Source organism: Parasteatoda tepidariorum, chromosome 9 (assembly GCF_982258835.1).
Source record: "Parasteatoda tepidariorum strain Cologne lab strain chromosome 9, Ptep-v5.0, whole genome shotgun sequence".
Taxonomy (NCBI): Eukaryota; Metazoa; Arthropoda; class Arachnida; order Araneae; family Theridiidae; genus Parasteatoda; species Parasteatoda tepidariorum.
The window spans coordinates 88,977,054-88,998,875 of record NC_141763.1 but is presented as its reverse complement, the minus strand read 5'-3'; the positions used below and the strand labels follow the sequence as shown (position 1 = coordinate 88,998,875).

Sequence of the window (21,822 nt, the reverse complement as noted above, 5' to 3'; positions counted from 1 at the left end):
TAATCATGCAAATTTTACAATAGGTTATGAAGAAAAGATGAAGGCTTAATATTATGCTTGTTCCAGAAAAGTATTTTACAGACAAATCAAAATATCATGTGCACTGAAACTTTTATGTTGTTATGATGGTATGTTTGTTAATGGGAACACAACAAGGAAGAGATTAAAGGATGGGAAAAAAAAACTTCTTACCAGATGCTGTAAATGTAATATTTTTGCTTCTAGCTTTGATTTCTGTTGAAGAACTTCATGAAAATTCAAGCTGTTCAATGATTTATCACCCAAATCTTCAGTTTCTGAAATTGATTTAAAACTCGTGGATTTGTCAAAGAAAAGCATATCCCCTTGAGGTCCTGCTCTTAGTGATGAAAGTATAGAATTAATATTTTCCATTTCACCATGCAAGAAATCTGTCACAAGATTCAAGTTCTGAGGAACAGTGCGGCAGTGCATTTTTTCAACATGACTCTGGCTGTTATCTTTAAAAAACAGTTCATCAGCATAGTTTATATCTGACAACTGACTTTCACTTTCTGAAATGTCAATTTGTGTAGCTTCACTTTCCGCTGAATTCAAACGCTTCAGAAATAGTGACTGAAATTTACTGGGAGAAAAATCGCTACTCTCGTTAATACTCTGGACTGATATGTCGGCAACAGATTCGATTAATTTTGTAATCGCAGTCAATGAATCAATTTTCTTTAAAACAGATAAGACGTCACCGGGAGTTTTATATTGTTCTTTGTAAATACTGTCATTCGTATCAGATGATGTTAAAGTCTTAGAAAGATTGATTACGTTATTCTCTAAATTGATAGTATTTGGAGTTTCCACTTGTATACCAATTTCACTAGAACATGGCACTTGATCAGACAATGGCCCCTAAAAGGAATAAAAACATATGTTAAATAGACAGATAATAAGTAGTAAAATTAGCAACAAATGTAATACGAATGATTCAAGCCTTGGTGACTCAGACATGAATCCCAGTGATGGCTGGTCGAAACAAATTTTGCACCTACCACCGCGTTGACATAAAATAGAGTATAATAGACATAAAATAGAGACAGTGGTAGTCAAAGAGACTCATGGGCTAGAGTCTCTTTACTGTCAGACTAACCACTAGAGGTTTTCGTGGTTTTTCTAGCCATATAACATAAATGCAGTTTTGCTTCACTAAAAAGTCCTTCACAAAGGTAGCCACTGAGTCGTAAACTCAAATACTGGGTCGGCTGGTTGACGGCGGTTATAAAATACAATTGATTCTAAAGAATATCAGAAATGTTAATAAATAAATAAAAAAACACATTAAAGTTGAGTATTTACCTGAAGTGTTTCTTTGCCATTTGACTTAGAATTTTGCTTCTGGATCATACTGGTAGTCTAAAAAACAATAACAAGCATTCTATTATTTTAACAATCTACTAAAGAAATGGATTAAAATGTATTAACTTATTGGATTTTAATCTATTAGTAATAATCTAATCAAACAGAAAAATATAAAATCAGAGAATATAGGATTTTGCAATTAAGTATTGAAATGATCAGTGTCATGTTTAGTTTTATAAAATAAAATTAGAAATTGACAATATTTTTTAAAATAAAGATATGGGGAACAGGATAATTAATAAATATATTAAATTTTGAAGTTGAGACAGAAGTATAAGGGTGTGAGAATTAACTAAAGTGTTTTTTTTTAAATTTTTTTTTTATTGACTAATTCCCAAAGAGAGTCCTTTTTAAAAAATAATTTGATTTCCAATATTAAAAGGGGGTATATATATATATATAAAAGATAAATCTCAAACAAAATCAGCAAAGGTACAATATTGAAATAATAAAAAAAATCCTCATACAAAATCAGAAAATGTAAAATATTAAAATAAAAAAATTCTTATTTAAAGAATTTATACACATTTTTTCAAGACTAGTTTTTAAATTCTGCTATAATAGGTACAATTTTATTCCTTTTCAGTTATAAGCTTAACTTAATGAAATAACTAATCTAACTATCATGATGTATCATTACAAAATAAAAAATCGAACCAAACTAACATATACCAAAATAATATATATTTTGTATAGTACAAGACAAAATAAAAAGCTGAACAGTTATTTTACAAAAGTTTTTCTTTGATATAGAGCCCTTCATTTGTAAAAAATGGTTTATTACATTATTTAAATAATATATCTTTTATCAACTGAGCTAATATATCTTTTATTTAAATGAGCATAAGCCCAGTTAAATTAGTAAAAAAATGTAACTCTGTAAAAATAAATTAGTGTATGTGAGATAAGGATAGGTATTTTGAAAAATCCAATTGATCCAACACTTAACTTCCCCTTTATCAATATTTAAAGTTTTATTGAACTGGTTTTTACATATCTTGAAAAGTAAAAGATAGAAAATTATAAGCAGGGTAGTTTTAAAAATGTCCTGTTGTTAAAACTATTTAATTTTAAATAATTCATTTTTCTAAAAAACTTCAACTAAATTAGCATCATCTAATTAAATTGGCATAAAGAATAACATTCCAACACTAAACTAGTGAATTCTTCATCAGTAACCCTTTTTAAAAAATCCCACTTGATAGAGCTTGACTTTACCAATGTATTATACTAGTACCAATGTATAAAAATCCTAAAATGTGTGATCGTAAACTGTAAGCAAAGTGGTTATTTTACAACAAAACTTTATCTTTAATCATACAAAAAAAAAAAAAAAACTAGTATACTATGAGCACTATATGTGTATTTTGTTTTATTACAGCAAATTCTCATCACAACAATATCCGATGCAACTCAATCCACTACAATAATATTTCATGGTCCAGGCAAATCTGCTTTTGAATTAACATCATCATCAATCACTCCAAAGCCCAGGGTGGGCTTAGGCCTTCTCAAAGAGGTTTTTTTCCCAGGCCAACTTTTTTCCAGTTTTTAAAACCAAAAGATCTTTTTCTAGGCCATCTTTCCAACTGAAAATTTGCAATGCCTATTATTCGAGAGCCAACTGGTCTGGTATTAAAACCTCTTTTTGTGGTACAGTCTTTATCCATTCTGATAATGTGGCCTGTCCATTTTATTCTTTGTTGTTTAATGAAATTAATAATGTCAGGTTCATTATATGAGTGATAAACTTCTAAATTTGCTCTAAGCCACACACTATTTTTTTGAATTCCTCCAAAAATATTTCTCAAGACATTTCTCTCAAAGGTACTCAACATAAGCTCATCCGTACAAGACATGGTCCAGGTTTCACAAGCATATGTTAAAACTGATCTTAAAAGAGATTTATACAATAAAACTTTTGTTTTTCTATGAATTACATTAGATTTTATGTATTTTCGAATTCCATTAAACCAGCTATTGGTTATAGTAATTCGCTCTTGTATTTTCACTGTAATATTATTCTTGTTGTTAATTACAGAATGTAAGTAAACAAAATTGTCAACAACCTCAAATTTATAATCTTCAATTTCGAAGTGGGAGAAGCATGTTTCAGTACAGAGCAAATATTTAATTTTGCTTTCATTTATTCTCAGGCCCATCCTGAGAGCCCCATTCTCTAAAGAAATAAAAGTGTGTCGTAATGCTATAGGTGTTCTAGCAATAATGTTTATGTCATCCGCAAAGGCTCCTACTTGTACAGATTAGTTAAAAATATTTCCCTTGGTGTTAATGTTGGAATCTCATTGCTTTTTCTAATGCTAAATTGGAGAGTAGGCATGCCGATGCATCCTCTGCTGCACACCATTATTTATTACCATTTTGCTGGACAGATTATTCAGTATTTTGACTCTATTTTTAGTCTAATTTAGTGTCAGGCAAATCAACCTAAAAATATTGTTTGGATTGGGGGGGGGGGATATTGTTTGGATTAGTTCACAATTGCATAGATATGCCTTCTTCAGTAAATTAAAAACAAATTAATAATTATAAAAAGTCACAGTTAAAATATATATATTGTATATTACTAACTTTGCTCAACTGTAAATGAAGCATATTCATTTCTTCTTTAAATTTCTCTACAGTTTCTGAGCTTTCTGCTTCAGATGCTCTAACTGAAGATGCCAATTGATGAGAAAGCTGTTTTATCATTGCATCTTTTTTATTACAGGCATCTTGATATTTTGAGAGCTATGAAAAGAAATACAACATATATAACACAGATCAGGTGCAAAAGCATATCAGTTTTAAAATTAAATAAAGCTTAGCAAGAGCAATTAAAATGAAATTTAAAAAGAAAATTGTTATAATTGAATCATGCCTGGAGCTGTGTTATCCACTTTTATTAATATAAAATTAATGCACATTAAAAAAAAATTGAGAATTTTTTTTGTCACATAATTTTTTATAAGCCAAAAGATCTACTGGAAGCTATATTATCATACCTGTCAACATTGGAGAAATGAAATAACAGATATTTCACTAGCATAATTTTTTTGAACTACGAGTAAAGTTTTGATGCATTATTCATAATCATGTTATTCAAAAAGAGAGATTCAAAATTGGAAATAATACACTTACATTTAGTGAAGTAAAAAATATATATATAAATCTTAATCTAAATGAGACTTTTTTAAAACCATTATTTATAATTACTTTAACTATAAGCTCTCAACATACAGCATTACTGACAATAGCACCATCTATTGAGGAATAAGAGAAGTACTTTTGCCATTAGCGGGTAATTTTAGTGCCAAAAATTTCTTCCGAATATACGGGTAAATAGATAGTAGCAAAATACAGGAGTCTTTGTTAAAAAACAGGAGACTTGGCAAGTAAGTATGATTGTAAAACTACTTTAGAAAATACATTCTACTAGAAAAATAATTTTGAACAATCTAATAATTATCTTTTATATCTAATTTTAAAATTTCAGTATTCATAAGCTAATTTTTGTGTGACTATTTCATTCATAAATTTATTTAGTGTTCTAATTTGGATTAATATGAGACTTTTAGGGAAACAAAAATATTTAATTAAAAAAAAAAATTCTTTCTCATTAAATAAAACATGAGAGCTAAAATAATATTTGCACTATGTTGAGATTTTAATAAAGTCAATTTGAAATTCATTAAAAATATGAGAGCTCTCCAAATATAATAATAAAATGAACATTAGGAAAAAATTTGTTTCTTCAGCCCAAAATTATAGTTCCTAGCATATATTTATTTATTAGTGCATTATAAATTAATATTTTAAAAACACAGCAAACAGCGCCAGTTTACAGACACAACCACAAAGCGACATTTCTCATTACAGAATTATTTTCCAATTCCTCGTAAATCTTCTATGAATACACCATTACGTACCCTTTCCTCAAAGATTACTTCTCCATAACTGGACACAGAGTCATTTATGCTCAGTAACATTATTTTCAATCTCTTAACCACAAGCTTTTTTAAAGTTGATGATTTTTTCATATTTTTAATTACAAACAATAAACAACCTTTTACCATTTTTCAAAACATGCAAATTCTTTCCCTTTTTATCTAAGTGGATAATTTACTATAAATTTTTCTTTTTCTTAAATAAGTTTTTCCAGTTTTCCTTTTAAACCAATTTCTATAATTTATTTTGCGTCATATTTGGAATGATCTGTAAATTTCTCAAAACAAAATACTTACTTTTTGTTCTAAACAAGAGACTAGAGCCGTTTGTTTGGCATGCAACAATGGATCTCCATCATCACTAACCTAAAATAAGAAATTATAATAAGCAATGTCAACCAGCGCATGTTATTAGCTGCAATCTCAAACTTCTTATTCATAGCAAACTGATACAAGGCTACATTAAAAAAAAAAAGTTTTAAATTTAATTTTATAAAAAAAATCTAGAAAAATATCAACAAGATTGCTTTGAATCGAATTTTGACAAACAAAGAGAAAGAAAAATTGAAACCAATAGCAAAAAGTTGAAAACATTACTAAGATATTTAACCAGAATTTGGAAAAAAAGAAAACAACTTCTTTTGGGTTAGCAGTACGCAAGGAAAAAGTCGCCAAATAATTGAGACTTGAGTCAAAATGAAAAAGATTCTACAATTATGTATAATTTATAATACATAATTATAGAATAATGATTAATTATGCACATATATATTTCATATTTACTATACGGTATTGAATACGGGTGAACGTTTTGGTTTTGAGTTGTGGAAGTAGTCTTAGAACACTATTCCTTCCCACTGAAAAAATAAAAATAAAAAATTGAACCAGAAAATAAGACACTATTAAAAGTGAAATTTAAACATACCAGCTAATTTTTTGTTGTTGTATTTTAGACAAATTGTGTGTTGTTATTGTACCCATATTTTGTTATTTTTAGCAAAGTAAAGCATGACTATATTTTCCAAAACAATAAACTAAGCTTTAAATTTGATTACAAAAAAATGAATAAAAGTAACAGATTTGAAATTTTAATAAATTTGTGAAAGTCCAGAAGCAAAAAAGATTTTATCTATATATGGAAAAAAAATTTTCAAATGCAAGAAAATAGTCATTCACAAATAGTCAATAGCCTATATATCGAATTATCGTTTCTTTTCTTTCTTTTTAAAAATACATTATTAAAGTCTTACATCTTCAGCAATAGGAAAGGCACTTTCTTCAATTGGACTAGAATCCATCACAGCTTCAAGTGAAGTTTCTGATTTTTCTTTCATAGTATTAATACTGGAGTTGGAAGAGCTATCAGTAGCTTCAGACTTATCCTAATGTAATAAAAAAAACATTCCAATAAGACTACACAATTTGGGGAGCAAATGTATGATAGTGGCAATGTATTCATTGCACACAAGTCAACTTTACTTTCTCAGACTCATTCATGAATTTGAAGCAAGCTGCCAATGAGGATTACAGAGGTTTTTCACAATTACAGATCAGTACCTTTAACTAGTGAGACATCAAAAGATATGCAGATTAATTAAAATTGAAGCCTAATTTTTTGGAAAAAAATATGCAACCCTAGATAAGTACACTGGCGCTTACAGGAAATACTTGGACTAACTTTAAAACCAAATATTCTTAATATGCCTCCTAAGATTTAGAATTTTTTGTGTAAAAGTATTGATCAAAGCACACTTCAAAAAATGTGCTTGGAAAATAGGTGGATTATACATTATGTTTCTCAGCTCACAGAACTAAAGATACTCACAAATGGTGCAAGAAACAGTAATAAAAATTGTATAAAAAAACTTTCTGTGGGTAGCCCTTATTTTAAAAACAAAAAACCTTACTATTTTCATATAACTCAAAAAACTTATTTAAAACATTTTATTGCATTTTCAGTATAAGTTAGTTTACATTTAAGATAGAAAAGGAACAGTAATGAATAAAACTGGCCATCAGTAACTTTAAATTTTTACCAGAAGTGTGTTTAGATTAATAAATTCAATTCCCAACCAGTCACTGAGCTTACCACCAGGATAATCATAGGAGGTTTAGAGATTTTTTTTTGCTCAGTTTTTTCAGAAAAACCTCTTTTTGTTGCCTCATCTAGGGGTTGTTTTTACCTTTTTTGGGGTTCAAAATATTACTAGGATAGACATAAATGTTATAATACTCAGCTGGGTAATAAATATACTAGGTACCCTGAACTGGTTGGGTAACAAATTTCTTCTTCTTCTGGGTATCCGGAACAGACAACTCGATGATACAAAGGACAACATAACGAAAAATAAACATTTAATAGCATCCCTCCATTAATAAACTTCAACTTCTTTGTCTGTTTTACTGACTGTTTTAGCCATAAAATCACAAATTGTAGCTTTTCAGTATCTTGTAAGATTATTGTAAAGGTGCAGAAGTGGAAACCCCTTGGTTTGGCGATAATTTTCATTCAATATTCCTGAAACTAGTTTCTAGTTATCAAGATAGTCTTTGCTGCCCTTTTCTTTCAACGGTGTTAGCTTTGGGTCACCACTATGTTTGTTTAACCTTATGTGATTAATTCTTGGTTCATGTTCATAAATATTGGTTTATTTTCAAATTGCCACATATAAGAGGGGCACCCGATACTAAATAATCACCTTTTTATAACAATAATAGAAGTTTAAAATTTTGAAACAGTTTGTATTTGTAACATCATTCACAAGAGCTTTTTCTCTAATTGCAAATTACATTCTATCCATCATTTTATGTGTGTGTATTTTCAAAGTTTCCTGTTAAGCTTTTTAAAATAAATTTTTAAATAATACTATTATTGCTTATAAAAGCAGAATTTTTTAAATAAAAATAAGATGTTTTATTTCATATCCTTTCTACTTAATATCTGTCACATTTCATATTTTTATTTTAAATAAAACATCATATTTTTATTTTAAATTAAACAATTATAAATTTCCTTCTTTTTCTTAAATGCATAATACAGGGTTCCCACTCTATGATGAGATTGAAATTCAAGGACTTTCCAGGACTTTTCAAGGACCTCAACAAAATTTTCAAGGACCTTAATCTAAGACCAATTTTAAAAATTATTCTCTTCTATTTTACTAGAAGCAACAATGCTTGTTGTGGCAATAATTAATTTCAAATATAATACCTAAATGCTTTGCCTATATAGAGAGAAGAGAGTATATGCATTATGGACTAAAATTTATATTTTTTTAAAAACAACCCTACTGGTTTTACATATTAATTCACAAAATCATTTTCAGCACAATCTATAACTAATGGTAATGAGGTGTTAATGGTGAAATCCTTTAATCCTGTGTATTTCCATGTGAAGGCTGCATGAAAGACAGAGCTAAATCTTAGGTATTCCATATTCCATGACTATTCCATAATCCCCTCCTCTCCTCTATTAAACATCGTTTCTGAAATTATTCATCCATAATTTACACAACCTTCTCTAAATGTTATGCAGCAACAATTCTTTCTGAAAATAAAAATTAGGAGGAACATATCCCATTTTCACCATGTTTAAAAGTATTATTCGTTATGTGTAATCCACAACTGCCAATGAATATGACCTGGTGAGAATATTTCTCTTTTAATTCACACTGAAGCTTCTAATAGAATTTCCAATTGACATAGGGATCCATGGATAATTGAAGTATTTTAGAGAGCTTTTAACCATCATCCATGCATTTGTAAAAAGCGGACAAAATATTTTCTGCAGTTCCATGACCCATAAATTGGGAGGTAAGATACTTAGTGCAAACTTTATTATCAATTCCTTACCATAATGTCCATCTGCTTAGATGGTAGAGACTGATTTAACGTCTCATCAAAGAGTAGTGTAGCAATCAACATTCTTCAGCTCATTTATAAGAATCCCTTTGAAGTATAGTGCCAATCCAAAGGAGCCCAAATAGGCTCACTTTGTGGCACTACAAAAAAATTGTCTCGCTATACAGCTATCAGCAAACATTTTGGAGAACAATTTACTAATCCCTTCACAGGAGTTACATAAATAATTACTAGTGATGCACTTCAGACTCCAGAGAATTTCAGAATCAAACACATTCCTTTTGAAGACAATGTTACCTCGGCCACTAAAGTTTCTGTTTCACATGGGGCACACGATGTTGAAGGAGTATTTACACCAGATGAATTAAATGTTGATGTCTTTGGAATTAAGAGAGAATGTGTGATTTAAGAGCAGATTCTTCCATTTTCGCGATATCGATCTCCTTCATGCAAGCGGCACTTGACTCTGAACTTCTTTTTGGGCATCGATAAAATCCATTCTTTATAAGCTTGATTATCCATCCATTGGGGATTAAAATAGCACTTCCCAGGCATAACTAGTCTAAACTACATAACACAAATACGAAGCCGTGCCTTTGCGAATACGCTTTACAATAAAGTTTTGAAATGACGCAAACGTAAGGACAAGTGCGGATGGTAAAACGGCAAATTTATTGAAAACTACAAGAAGCATACTGCTACGAAATTCGAGATTATTCCAGTTTCGATAAGAAAAGAGAAGATTTAAGCATATGCGACAGAAGATGAAGTGGAGTCTCGCCCCGAACGCATTAATTGTCTGCTGTGCTCCACGCGCTAGGCAGACACCAAGACACTAGGCCCGGTTAGAAACGGTGGCGTTAAAAACCACGTGAGAGAGCTCGGGAACAAAACAGAAAGAATAAGAAAGATCTGCGGGTGTTTTATAAAAAGGGCCGTCGGCAGCTTTGGACAAATTCAAGGACCTATCAAGTTTTTCAAGCACTTTCAAGGACCTGAATTTAGCAAAACAAAATTCAAGGACTCTCAAGGACCGTGGGAACCCTGTAATAATACTAGGCTATTGAAAAACAATCCATATAACTTGTTAAAAAAATTATTCAATATTTATTATAGAAGAAAAGATTTAAAATAAAGCCTATCAAAAAGTATTGTTAGTCTCAATGGTAATGTCAGAACTGACTGGGTTTAAAGGATTCAATTTTCAACGGGTACCTGGTCCCAGTGAAATTTTAAGGCCAAGTAAATCTCATATTAAAACCTTAAACTAGACTAATATTTACATAATATTTTCAATCTATTATATAAATCACATATTATATAGTTAAATATATACTAATTTTTAGTATAACTTATTGCATTAATACTTTTATAATATTTTTTTGGGAAAGGCATAAGAATAAACTCTTAAAAACCGTAAATAACAAGTTCAGTACCATCTTTTTTAATTGATCAAAAATCATAAATTATGTTTTTAAAATAAATTTTATTTGTTTAAACAGTAAAAAAAAAAAAAAAAAAAATTATAACAGTGTCATACTTACATCAGCATCTTTGAGACTGGAACATTGAAATGAACTATCTGTATCAGTGCTTTTAGGCAAGCGTTTATTTTTAGCACTTTGTTTCTTTTGAAATTTAGCCAACTAAAAAAGAAATAATGTGATTAAAACTTTTTGTCACACTGATATAAATAATTTTTGTTAAAAGTATGATTATTATTAAAATAGTTGCAAAATAAAATAGTAATTATGTTAAAGTTAATAATTTTTGAGAATGGTTAACAAAAGTATGCTGTTTTCCATTAATAATTTTTCCTTGCTATTAAAACTTCAAAAAAAAAAAAAAAAAAAAAAAAAAAAAAAAAAAAAAAGGAACAATGGTTAAATTGGAAATGCAGAGCTATAAGCTAATGCACAGCTTGTCGCACTCTTTAACAATCTACAGCAAGGGTCAAAACATATAAGCTAGAATAAAAAGTATATCACAAAGAAGTTGAGTTTGTTTTGATTAAGGTTTGCATTTAAAGTTTATTTAGGATCAAAATTTTAATTCCGATTTGTTCGTGTACAGCCTAATAATTAAAAAATCTTTCTTCAGAAAAATTAATACCTAAAATTATTTTTTGACCAAAAAGCTTTCTTATGTTATTATAAATGTTACCTAAAAACTCTCTAATCCCCCCTGTACACTTTTTTTTTTATAACAGGCGTTGAACACCAACCCAATTTTGTGCTTAGGACTACTAATGTTCAACTCTGTAGCCTTGTAATTTTGAACCAATCCAGAAGACGAGGAAACTCCTGGATCTATACCACCAGAGGTATGATTTGTTATGGGAACATGGAGGACTTTGTGACTCGACAGATTTAACATGCATCAGGCACCAATTATAACATAACAAAGCTCTCTGTGGGAAAAAAAGATGGGTATTTATTTATTGAAGAAAATGTCTAATTTTACTGGACTACTAGTATATTTTGGATACAAGTTTTACAATGGCTATTGATATAGAAGAAAAAAAAAAAAAGAAAATAATGGTGTAGAAAATGAAAAGCTTTTTAATGACATAAAAAAAAATAAAGGGAATCTTTTCAGGAAATTCAGATGTAATGGAATGGTACAGAAAATGGAACTTACTTTAGCGTTGTACGAAAAAACAGAGAAACAAAACAAATAGGCGTATCTATCAATACCAAATCCTTTTAAAAGAAGTTTTTCAAAATATGAAGGAAAAAAAATGGTAACATAAGTGTTTCATTATTAAGCTTTAATCCGAAAGAACAAGGATTCAATTTTAGTTTGCACTGTGTTCCTTTTTTTAAAGCTAAAGTGTTACATAGCAGAAAAAAATATCTACTTGGTAAAAGCAAAACTATACTAAAATTTTGTTTCATATAGGCAATTTCTAAATGGGGAGGGAGTTAAAAAAATGTAAAACCAGCAAATTTCGACACTCGTTTACCCTTCATCACTTCATTGAGCATTTCAAAGTCATAACAAAGACATTTTAAAGGTAAGAGTGACTTGTTTACTCAGTAACAAATAAATCTAAAAAGGCACAATAACAGCCTTGTACACTTTCTAAGATACCCCAAGAAAAAAAGTCAGCATTGGTACTAAAAACTTTTCGCAATATTTATCTAGGTGCATTAGATGTTTGCAAATGCCTAAAGTGGTTTTCAAAATTCAAATTTGATAAATTCAATCTTTTCAATTTGCATCTATCAAGAAAACTAAACATTGGAAAATGAATGAATCAGGTTAGGAAATACTACATCACCAACCACTCTCAACCAAAATTGAACCACTGGATTTCAATTTAATGCATAATAATCAATATAGGGTAGAGTTTTATAAAAATTTATACTTTGAACAAAAAAAAAAATCAGATGATTGAACAGAATTTATCAAAATTAGGTGGCAAAGAATGGGTTGAAACCAGTTACAGGAGTTAATAAATCGCTTACTGAAATTTTTTTGAGATTTTGTGTTTGCGGAAAGTTTTTTTATTTTATCAAAGTCTTTTGTACACAGCCAGGGGCTTGAGCAGCTCAGAGAGAACGGTGCTCAATACATATTGTGAGGTAAGGTGCATAGCGAGCAAAATGCTACAACAAAAATGATTGGGAATGGATTATAGTTAACAGAGGTAACCAAGGCTGAAGTTCAACTAGTTTGTGAACGAGCTATTTTATCTAGAGCACAATTGAGAAACTGAAGTTTGATTATGCACTTATGAACAATAAAAAAATTATATATCTGAAAACTTACTAAAATTAAAGATGCTAAACATAAAGTATGATACATTGTTTCTTGATGAATCCTACACTTAAATTATACAACTGCAATTTATTATCAATGAGCACATATAAACTAGGTTATATATTTGTCATAAATGCCTTGATATATTACTGTAAAAGAAAATATATAAAGAGGATTAAATAAACAATAATAATTACACAACAAGATAAAGAGGAGAAAAAAAACACAAATAAGTTTAAGTGAAATCTTTAACACTGGAGTCTACAAAAATCAGGATTTTCCAATTTCAGTCAGGCTAAAAATCATATAAAATATTTTATCATTAAAACTAAATAGTAAATAATAAATTAAATTTAAATACACAGATATTAAGTAATGTAGAAAACAGAAAAAAAAGTCAATTTTAGCTTATTCAAAAGAAATCCAGTCTTTTTTAATGAAACTGGCTAACCATCATTTAAAAATTTTTTTAAGCAAGATCAACAAAAATGCAAGGAGCCAGGGTCAATTATAGTAAACAGGACGTCTAAAAATATCTAGATTTTCAGGTTTAAAAAGGTGCCAAACGGACTGTGTAGTGATCTGAGAGCTGACCTCACATCAGAAAGATCCTAAATTCGAATACCGGACAAGGATCTTTCATTCTCAGTATTATCTGTCTTTACTGTGGGAGGAAAGTTGGCCCACCTAACATAGTGCTATATTTTAAGAACAACTTTTTCTTCTTTTCTTTTTAGCAACGTTTTTTTTTTTTTTTTATAAAACAGCTTTTTAAAAGAGCATTTCTAAGGAACGTTATTCTTTTATTATCAGTTGCCATATTTTTTTCAAAATATGCGCAAATGTGAAAAAATTAAAGTAGGATTTTTACAGATATTTTTGTTTAAAAATAAAGACAGATTTTTGTTTATAGTTCCCACCAAGCTTTTGTTAAAAAACTTTTGTTTTTATGACACAGAAATTAAAAGGGTTTCTGTTAGACTTAATTCTTTTTTCTACTTGTTCTTAAAAATACAGAAATTGTAAAACTGGAATGTTCAGCTTTAAAATTTTGTTTCAAGAATTTAAAGCGATTTTTTTGTTTCGCTTTTAAATATAATATTTTGTTTCCATTGGTGTTTTTATCATAGTGTGGCACTTTTAAAAGCGTTTCTGATAGACTATATATCTCTTAACGTTTTATGGATACTTTTTTCTGAAAAATATTATTTTCAGCATTAAAGTTTTGTTTTAAGAATTAAGAGAATTTTTTTCCTGTTTCTCATCCAATATCGAATATTTAGCAAAATTACAATTCGTTACCTCCTAAAAAAATTATTAATATATGCTAAAAAATGTATTTAGCACTGTGACTATTTAAACCAGAAGTTTTTCTTTAAGTGTTAGAAAAACTACAAATTTTATTTAAATATTAACATTAGCTGAACTAACAAGGTATTGGTAAAAAATATCGAGGTATTGTTTCAGTATGTATTTAAAAAAAAAAGAAAGAAAGAAAAGGCATAGGTTTTATTTTGCAAAATTACCAAACTTCATCTAATTTTTCAGACACATATGTATTACTCATTAGTGATGTAACGAATAGTGATGGGGCCGAATATTCGGTCAAATTTTAGGCCGAATACTTAATTTTTAAAAATTTCTCTTTTGATTGTAATTAAAGTAATTTTCAAATTTTAAATTAAAAATGAAATAAATATTAACAAAATTGCTTTTTTAATCTTTGTATATTCAAAAAATTTTTAACAACTTTATTTATTTTTTGTAATAATTTAAATATCTTGATGCCAATAACAGGACAATATGGCTTTTAAAAATCTAAATAATTAATAGCATATTTTAGTTATAGTTATACTTGTAATTTATATGCCATTTTATTTAAGATAAGAAGTCATTACTTACTACTGTTAAATGTATTCTTAACTATTTTTTTTGTCAGAAAAATTATTAAAACTCAGAAAATTAAGAACTTTTTAAAAGTTTCACTTTTGAAATTTTAATTTTGTGATTAAATAGTTTTCAAATTTTAAATTAAAAATGAAATAAATATTAACAAATTTGCTTTTTTAAACTTTGTATATTTTAAAAAAAATTTAACAACTTGATGTATTTTTTGTAATATTTTAAATATCTTGATGCCAACAATAAGGCTTTCACAAATCTAAATAATTAATAATAGCATATACTTCATTATTCGGCCGAATAACTTCAGTATTCGGCTAGGCCGAATATTCGGCAAAAGGGCTGAATACCGAATAGTGGCCGAATATTCGTTACATCCCTATTACTCATAAATTTAAAACAAATTTCACGATTTATGCTGAAATAAACTTATAAAGAACATTTGTAATTTTATTAATGGAATATAGCAAAAGCAAACAAGTAAAATATCAATTCAATAATCCCAACACCTTTTTAAAACTTAAAACAAACCAATAATCTTACCTTTTCAGCCATCTATAAAAAAATTCAAGCATATAAGTGAACAAAATATTTAAATCGAGAAAATTATAACATAAATGGTAGTTATTAGAGTAGGTATAAGAGAAGAATATTTTTACCACAATATATCCTTTAATCTTCCAGTACATGATTGAAGAGATTTAGAGGCTAATAACTTAGAAAATTGTAAATGAACCTATATTAACACTGAAAACTGCCTTAAATAATTAACAAAACAAAGATTTTTTTTATCAGTCATTGGAACTAATGTTTTACAAACTATTGTGAAATTTTTTTTTAATTTTTAGTGTAATGCATCACTTTTTAAAAGCAGTAGGAAAATGTTTGTGCATCACGATTTTCTGATCGGCGACATAACAATTAAGTCCCGGCGACTTCTGGATTTAGGCTTACAAAAAGCTTAAAAATAATTATAATGGAAAAGGACGAACTCAGAGGGTATAACTCGTATTTACACTCAGGGAATCGTCTACAAGTTGTTTCTTTTGAATATTGACAAGTTATAAATCCATTTGGCCCCCTGATGATTGTAGTTAATGTGACAAATCACAATATAGAAATATCTCTGAAAGTAGGATGAAGCAAGAAGTATATGTTTTTATTTATCTTTAAATTTTAGTAAAGAAACAAGGTTCAAATGCAATTAATTCTTTAAATCTGATCATTACCAATCGTATGCAAGTGTATCAGCTGAACTTTCAATGATTAGTTACATTTTAGAAGAAATTAAAGAGTATTAGATATTCCAAATATTAAAACTCCAAAAATTTGATAACTTTTTGGCATTTCTTGAATTCTTTTTTAGAACTATTAAAGAAAAGACAAAAGGAAAAAAAAAACTATTTAAGGCAACAAAAAAAAAAGTAAAATAAGCAATAATTTTCAATCCTATTTTAATATATTTATACTTATATAAATTTCAGGTTAAAAAACAACATTATGGTGAATCAGAGGTCTTAGGTATTTCTGAAAGGTACTTTTTTTTTATGAAAATTTAGACACAATTTGTGAAAAATTATATAAAATAGTCATCACAAAAATATGGTAAAAACATAGATTTATCATTTCTTATGGGATGCAAAAATAAAATTTTAAGAAAAAGTATTTTGTGAAACTACAGTTTTTCCTAAAGTGGAATTTGTGAAGGTACTGCTAAACGGTAGTAAATATGGCCTGGACAGACCCCTGTGAATAATCTCAGAGAATTAAGTTTAGATTAACATATTTGTAAAAATAGTAATAAATGCAAAAACAACAGAAATAGAAACTAGAATAGATTATAAAAAAAAAGAGATCAACTCAAGAAAAATTGATTATTTCATGTAGAAAAATCAGCATTGTAAAACTACATCATCGCCTTGATTAGTGTAAAAGGAATATTTGCAAGAATCCTAGAATATTAATAAAATATGTATTTATTTAATAAGTAATTTTAGAATAACTGGGTATCTAATATTAGAATTAATGTCATTCTGGGAAAAATTAAAATAGTTCTTGTGGAAGACATAAGCATACTGTTTAGTGGAAAGTAGATGAAAGTCCTGTGACATAAGTTCTAGAGCATTTGTTTGCACTACTTCTTTTAATAAATGAAAGTGTAAACAATTAACATTAAAATAGGAATTTAATAAGTTTTAAATAATATTCATACTATTGCCACCAATGCTTAATTTATTTTACCATTTCATACGAATTATTAATCTGAATGGTGAAATTAAAAAACGGTGCATAAATAAAAAATGCTCATTCTATCTTAGCCCCTTAAAAACCAGCTGTTCAAGAAAAAGAACGTAAAAAATTATCGACTATTTTGCAAGGATAAAAAACAAAGTAACTCTACCATATATGTTAATAAACAGTTATTAGTATATTCTTTAAAATAAAATTATTTTATTCTGGGACGCAATGTATAGTAAAATATAAAATCGCAATACGTTTATAAATTAAGTTCACGGTGCCTTGGAGTTATAAAACTCTAATTTATGAAGTAGAAATTAAAATATAAAAATTAAACTTTTATTTAATTAATTGTTAATAAACATACTTTCAATTTTCCAGTTTCAATTTTCTTTTGCCTTTCGTCACTCATAGCTACCTCTATATTTTTCAAGCATCACGTATGTAAAAACAAGTACACATGGCATAACCGATTTTTAAAACTTTATTTACACGAAATCAAAACATAACACAGTTCAGTACCTGACATACAAAACTTATTGCCAATAAAAACTTAAAATAGGATGTGAGTTTTGAACTTGTTGCCATCACAAAAATGAAATTATTCTAAAAAAAAAAGATACATTCAGTTTGTGCAGCAACTACAGCAGGAAATCGAGAAGTTGGATTCGATTTCACTTGATAACTTATTATTTATTATGTTTACGATATAAAAGCAGAATGTCAATATAGAATAGACAAAATATTAGCTGCAGCAATGGAATATTTTTAGAAAATTAATCATATTTGAATGCTTGGCGATTTGTAGGTGTACTCAACGGGTCGTTATCTTCTTTAAACATCTACAGGGGTAAAAATCTGGCATTATTTTTCATCAAGGTAAACTAGTAAAGTCATCAAGAAGAAAAATACTTTTTTAAAATTTATTTAAGCTAATTTCAGTTAATTTTATTTATACAGAAGCTTTTTTTAAACCTTAATTATTTATTTTTTCAATCGTCTCTTGTTTATTTTACTCTACAGAGTGTCCGGTTCGCAATCATCGCCAATTAGAAATCAATTAAAATTCTTCTCAAAAACGAAGTAACAGAAGCTATATGCATTAATGGTCTCAATGTTTAAGGTAGGAAGAAGAAAAACGTTAATTCTGTTTTAGGAAAATTATCGATAAAACTACAAAAACAGTTTGATTGCCCAATAAAAACTGTATATATCTCTAGGGAACATCTTTCCTTTTCTCCCTCTGTTTCCCACGGCTGGCAATCGAATAAGTTTCGATTTTTTCTGTCTCACCTTCCTTAGTAGTGATTCATTGGATTTCATTAGTGTATGTTTTGTGTTTTGCTTTTCCTCGCTTAAATATTAATTTGAAACCTTTTTCAATTAAATTTTTTTTAAGAAATTCTAAAAATTTGTATAAAGGACAGTAATTAAGGAATATGATATCAAATATTGATACGTTTCATTTCTCGATTTTTTTTTTCTAGTTACACGTTTACTGCATATTTAATGCCAGCTTGAATTAGTTACTGGATATTATTTTATTTTATAATCTCCGTTATCTCCATAGTCCGGAGGTTTCGGATCACAGCGAACGTGTGAAAATACAGCTGAAGGATTATCTGGTCATTAATGAAACACAAACTAGAAATTTTCCGCTCTTATGTAAAATTCGTTTATTCAAAGATGGTTGCAATGGATCCTTTCATATAAAAAATAATTTAATAACATAAACATTTTTACATGCTCTAAAATAATGTTTTTTTAAAAAAATTTTTTAATAAAATCCAAAACGAGTTAGAGAGCAATAAAAATTTAAATTTAGGTTTTTGTATTATTTTTATGTATCTTACGTACTATTCTATCAATTTTGTTATTTTTCTTGTTGGTTAAAAATTATTATCTTTCATAATTTTAAATTTTTTTTTTAAATATAAAAATTGTCGTGCCTATCAATTTTTTGTATGTCCTGTTAGTTTTAAAAATTGAATACGTTCATTTATTTGGAAAGTGGTAGAAGTCAATGGAGAGTTCAACAGGGATACTACTTTGATACAAATATAAATTAAAAATGTTAATATCCTTGTTTTTCTAGTTTATTTTAATTTCCTGGATATTCAAATCTGAGTTAATCATTCATGATAGGTTGATTCGTTGATATTGTACATCGCTTATTAAGAAATCTAGTCTTCCACCACCTTTATGATGCCTATCAGCTCTCAAAATATGATAGCCCTATACTTTGCGAAAAGATGATTATCTAAGCTTTGTTTCCTGAAGGGCAAAGTTTTTGTTACACATACATATGGAAGGAGGTTTATTGTTACGCATGCGTATACAGGCCTTAAGGCCTGTATACGCATGCGTAACAATAAGCAATATGATACGATAGTTGATCAATACGATACGATAACAATACGATAGTTGGTCATACACAACTGTGTATGACCAACATCTCCTAGAAGAAAGAAAGGGATCAATTTAGTAGTGTGACGGAACGAACATAAACTGCGCAGTGGATGAAAAATAAGAAAGATGTTACTACATTCAAACTTCTAAGCTGCACAGTGGTGGTAAATACGAAAGATGTCGTTACGTTTGGACTACTAAAGGATCAAATTTCCTGTTTATGGTAACGTGTGCTGAGGCCTTCTCTTTTCTGGAAGGTATTGGTTGGACACGCATTTTCGCACAGATGTTACTACGTTCAAACTTCTAAGCTGCACAGTGGTGGTAAATACGAAAGATGTCGTTACGTTTGGACTACTAAAGGATCAAATTTCCTGTTTATGGTAACGTGTGCTGAGGCCTTCTCTTTTCTGGAAGGTATTGGTTGGACACGCATTTTCGCACAATTTATCGTTTTTCATGGAACTCAATAGTGTGACTAGAATGAGATGCGCCCTTGAGGTTAAAATTTCCGTTATTAAACTACACGAGTGGTTTTTTCGGCTATGATATTCTCTCTATACACAGCACAAGTGTCAGGAATAGCTATTGCGGCCTTGGAATCTTGATTAAACGCAAAATAAAAAGAGAAGGGGATGCCCAAAATGCTATTTTTTCTTAACGTACTATTCCATTTTAATGATCTGAAAATTATCATAAATTATCTCGAACAAAATTACAAAGCTTAATTCAAATTAAAGTAATTCCGGTAGAATAAAACATCTTTTTCCGAAGGATCTAAAACATTATGTCAGAAACATTTAATAAAATGAGCAGGACGTTAATTTAAAAAAAAAAAAAAAGAAAAAAAAACTGGAATTTAGTGACTAAAACAATTTATTTTCTAAAAGGATATTCAGAAACTCAACATTTTACTCTTATCACATTTTCAGAACAGAAATCTCCAGTAAAATTTCTTCATTAGAACGGATTTTCTTAGGAAATTAAAAAAAAAAAAAAAGAAAATGGTCTATATATGAAAAACGCTGGTGTGAAAAAATGGCAGTGCATTTGTTTATAATCTGCTTTGGCTTCAGATTCAAAAAGAAATATTTATAATACTAATATATTATTGCAGAATTATCTTACTTCTGCGAATTAATTCATTACAATTAAATACTTGCGTTATAATTTTTTTCTTATTTTGGAAAAGTAACTCTTCTTGTAACAGGACACATGAGTTAATGAACGAATGGGATAAACACGATTTAGTAACTTTTCGAAAATCATATTTAGAATATATAAAACTAACAAGAAAGTTGTTAACAAATTATAATTTTTTTAGGAAACATCCTGGTATTAATGCCAGACTTTGTGGAATAAATTAATATTCGACAGATAAATTGATAATGGGCTACACAATATTCCTAATTCCAGATATTCCTGTGTTTTTAAAAATGTCACTTAACATTTACTTTTGTTTAGTTCTTCAATTAATGAGAAAAGGAATCTACTGAGCCGTGGAGGGTTAGGTCAGTGTTCCCCAACCTTTTTATCAACTCAGACCTGTCAACGTTTGATAATTTTAACGCGGCCCGCTGGGGGGGGAGGGAGATGTTGATTGCTTATATTTTAGATTATTTTGACTTATTAATTTTTATTTAATTGTATTTAAACATGCCTTCAAAATAAAATACAGTTTCCATAAAAAATAAATGTAAAGGGATTTAACATTTTAACTTACTAGAAAGTAAAAACAATAAGAACCCTGAGCCTGTTTCTTTGCAAGGACACGGTTCCATCTGGGGGTAAACGGAGACAATGATGCATTACAAACATTAAAAAATTATGTCACTGCCCTCGGGGGCCTCTTTTTTTAAATAAATGAAATTTTAATGGAACACAGATATTTTTAATTTGGGGTACAAACTTAGGAATTTAAATTTAATTTCAATGAAATGGACGACCCGGTACTATTTGATCCACGGACCGGGGGTTGGGGAACACTGGGTTAGGGGATAGAGAGTTTGACTCACAGTGAGGTGATCCCGATTCGAATCCCAGCGGAGACTGGTACGAATTCTGCTCTCGGCACGCACGGACCACGGTATTCACGTGAAATATCCTCGGTGGTAGATGGATGGATTATGGGTTAGAGTCCGAATGTCGTCGGGTTAACCATGGGAAGTTCACGTAAACTCACAGTCTCGGTCGGCTGTTAAACGCCGGTAATAAAATAAAAAACTAAAAGAAATATAGTATGTTAAGTGAAAGTAAGTGAATTTGCATTGTAATTTTTAACCTCTCCCACACCTCTATATGTTGTTTAGTA

General features: G+C 28.9%; 1 protein-coding gene across 7 annotated transcripts in view; it reads right to left on the bottom strand.

Annotated features, from left to right (window-relative positions):
• Positions 1-17,669, bottom strand: part of LOC107446576 (uncharacterized) — a 116,585-nt gene extending 98,916 nt beyond the window's left edge. For 6 of the 7 annotated variants that reach the window (XM_071186737.2, XM_071186743.2, XM_071186739.2 and 3 more), the window contains exons 1-7: positions 17,470-17,669; positions 10,742-10,843; positions 6,587-6,718; positions 5,634-5,702; positions 3,982-4,140; positions 1,327-1,383; positions 193-882 (exon numbers count right to left, since the gene is read on the bottom strand). In XM_071186737.2, the coding sequence (XP_071042838.2) occupies positions 193-882; positions 1,327-1,383; positions 3,982-4,140; positions 5,634-5,702; positions 6,587-6,718; positions 10,742-10,843; positions 17,470-17,514 (1,254 nt within the window). In that variant the 5' untranslated portion in view covers positions 17,515-17,669. Of the gene's footprint in view, positions 1-192; positions 883-1,326; positions 1,384-3,981; positions 4,141-5,633; positions 5,703-6,586; positions 6,719-10,741; positions 10,844-12,971; positions 13,112-17,469 lie in introns of all 7 variants that reach the window. The other variant, XM_071186738.2, reaches the window with a different exon arrangement.
• Positions 17,670-21,822: the final 4,153 nt, after the last annotated feature.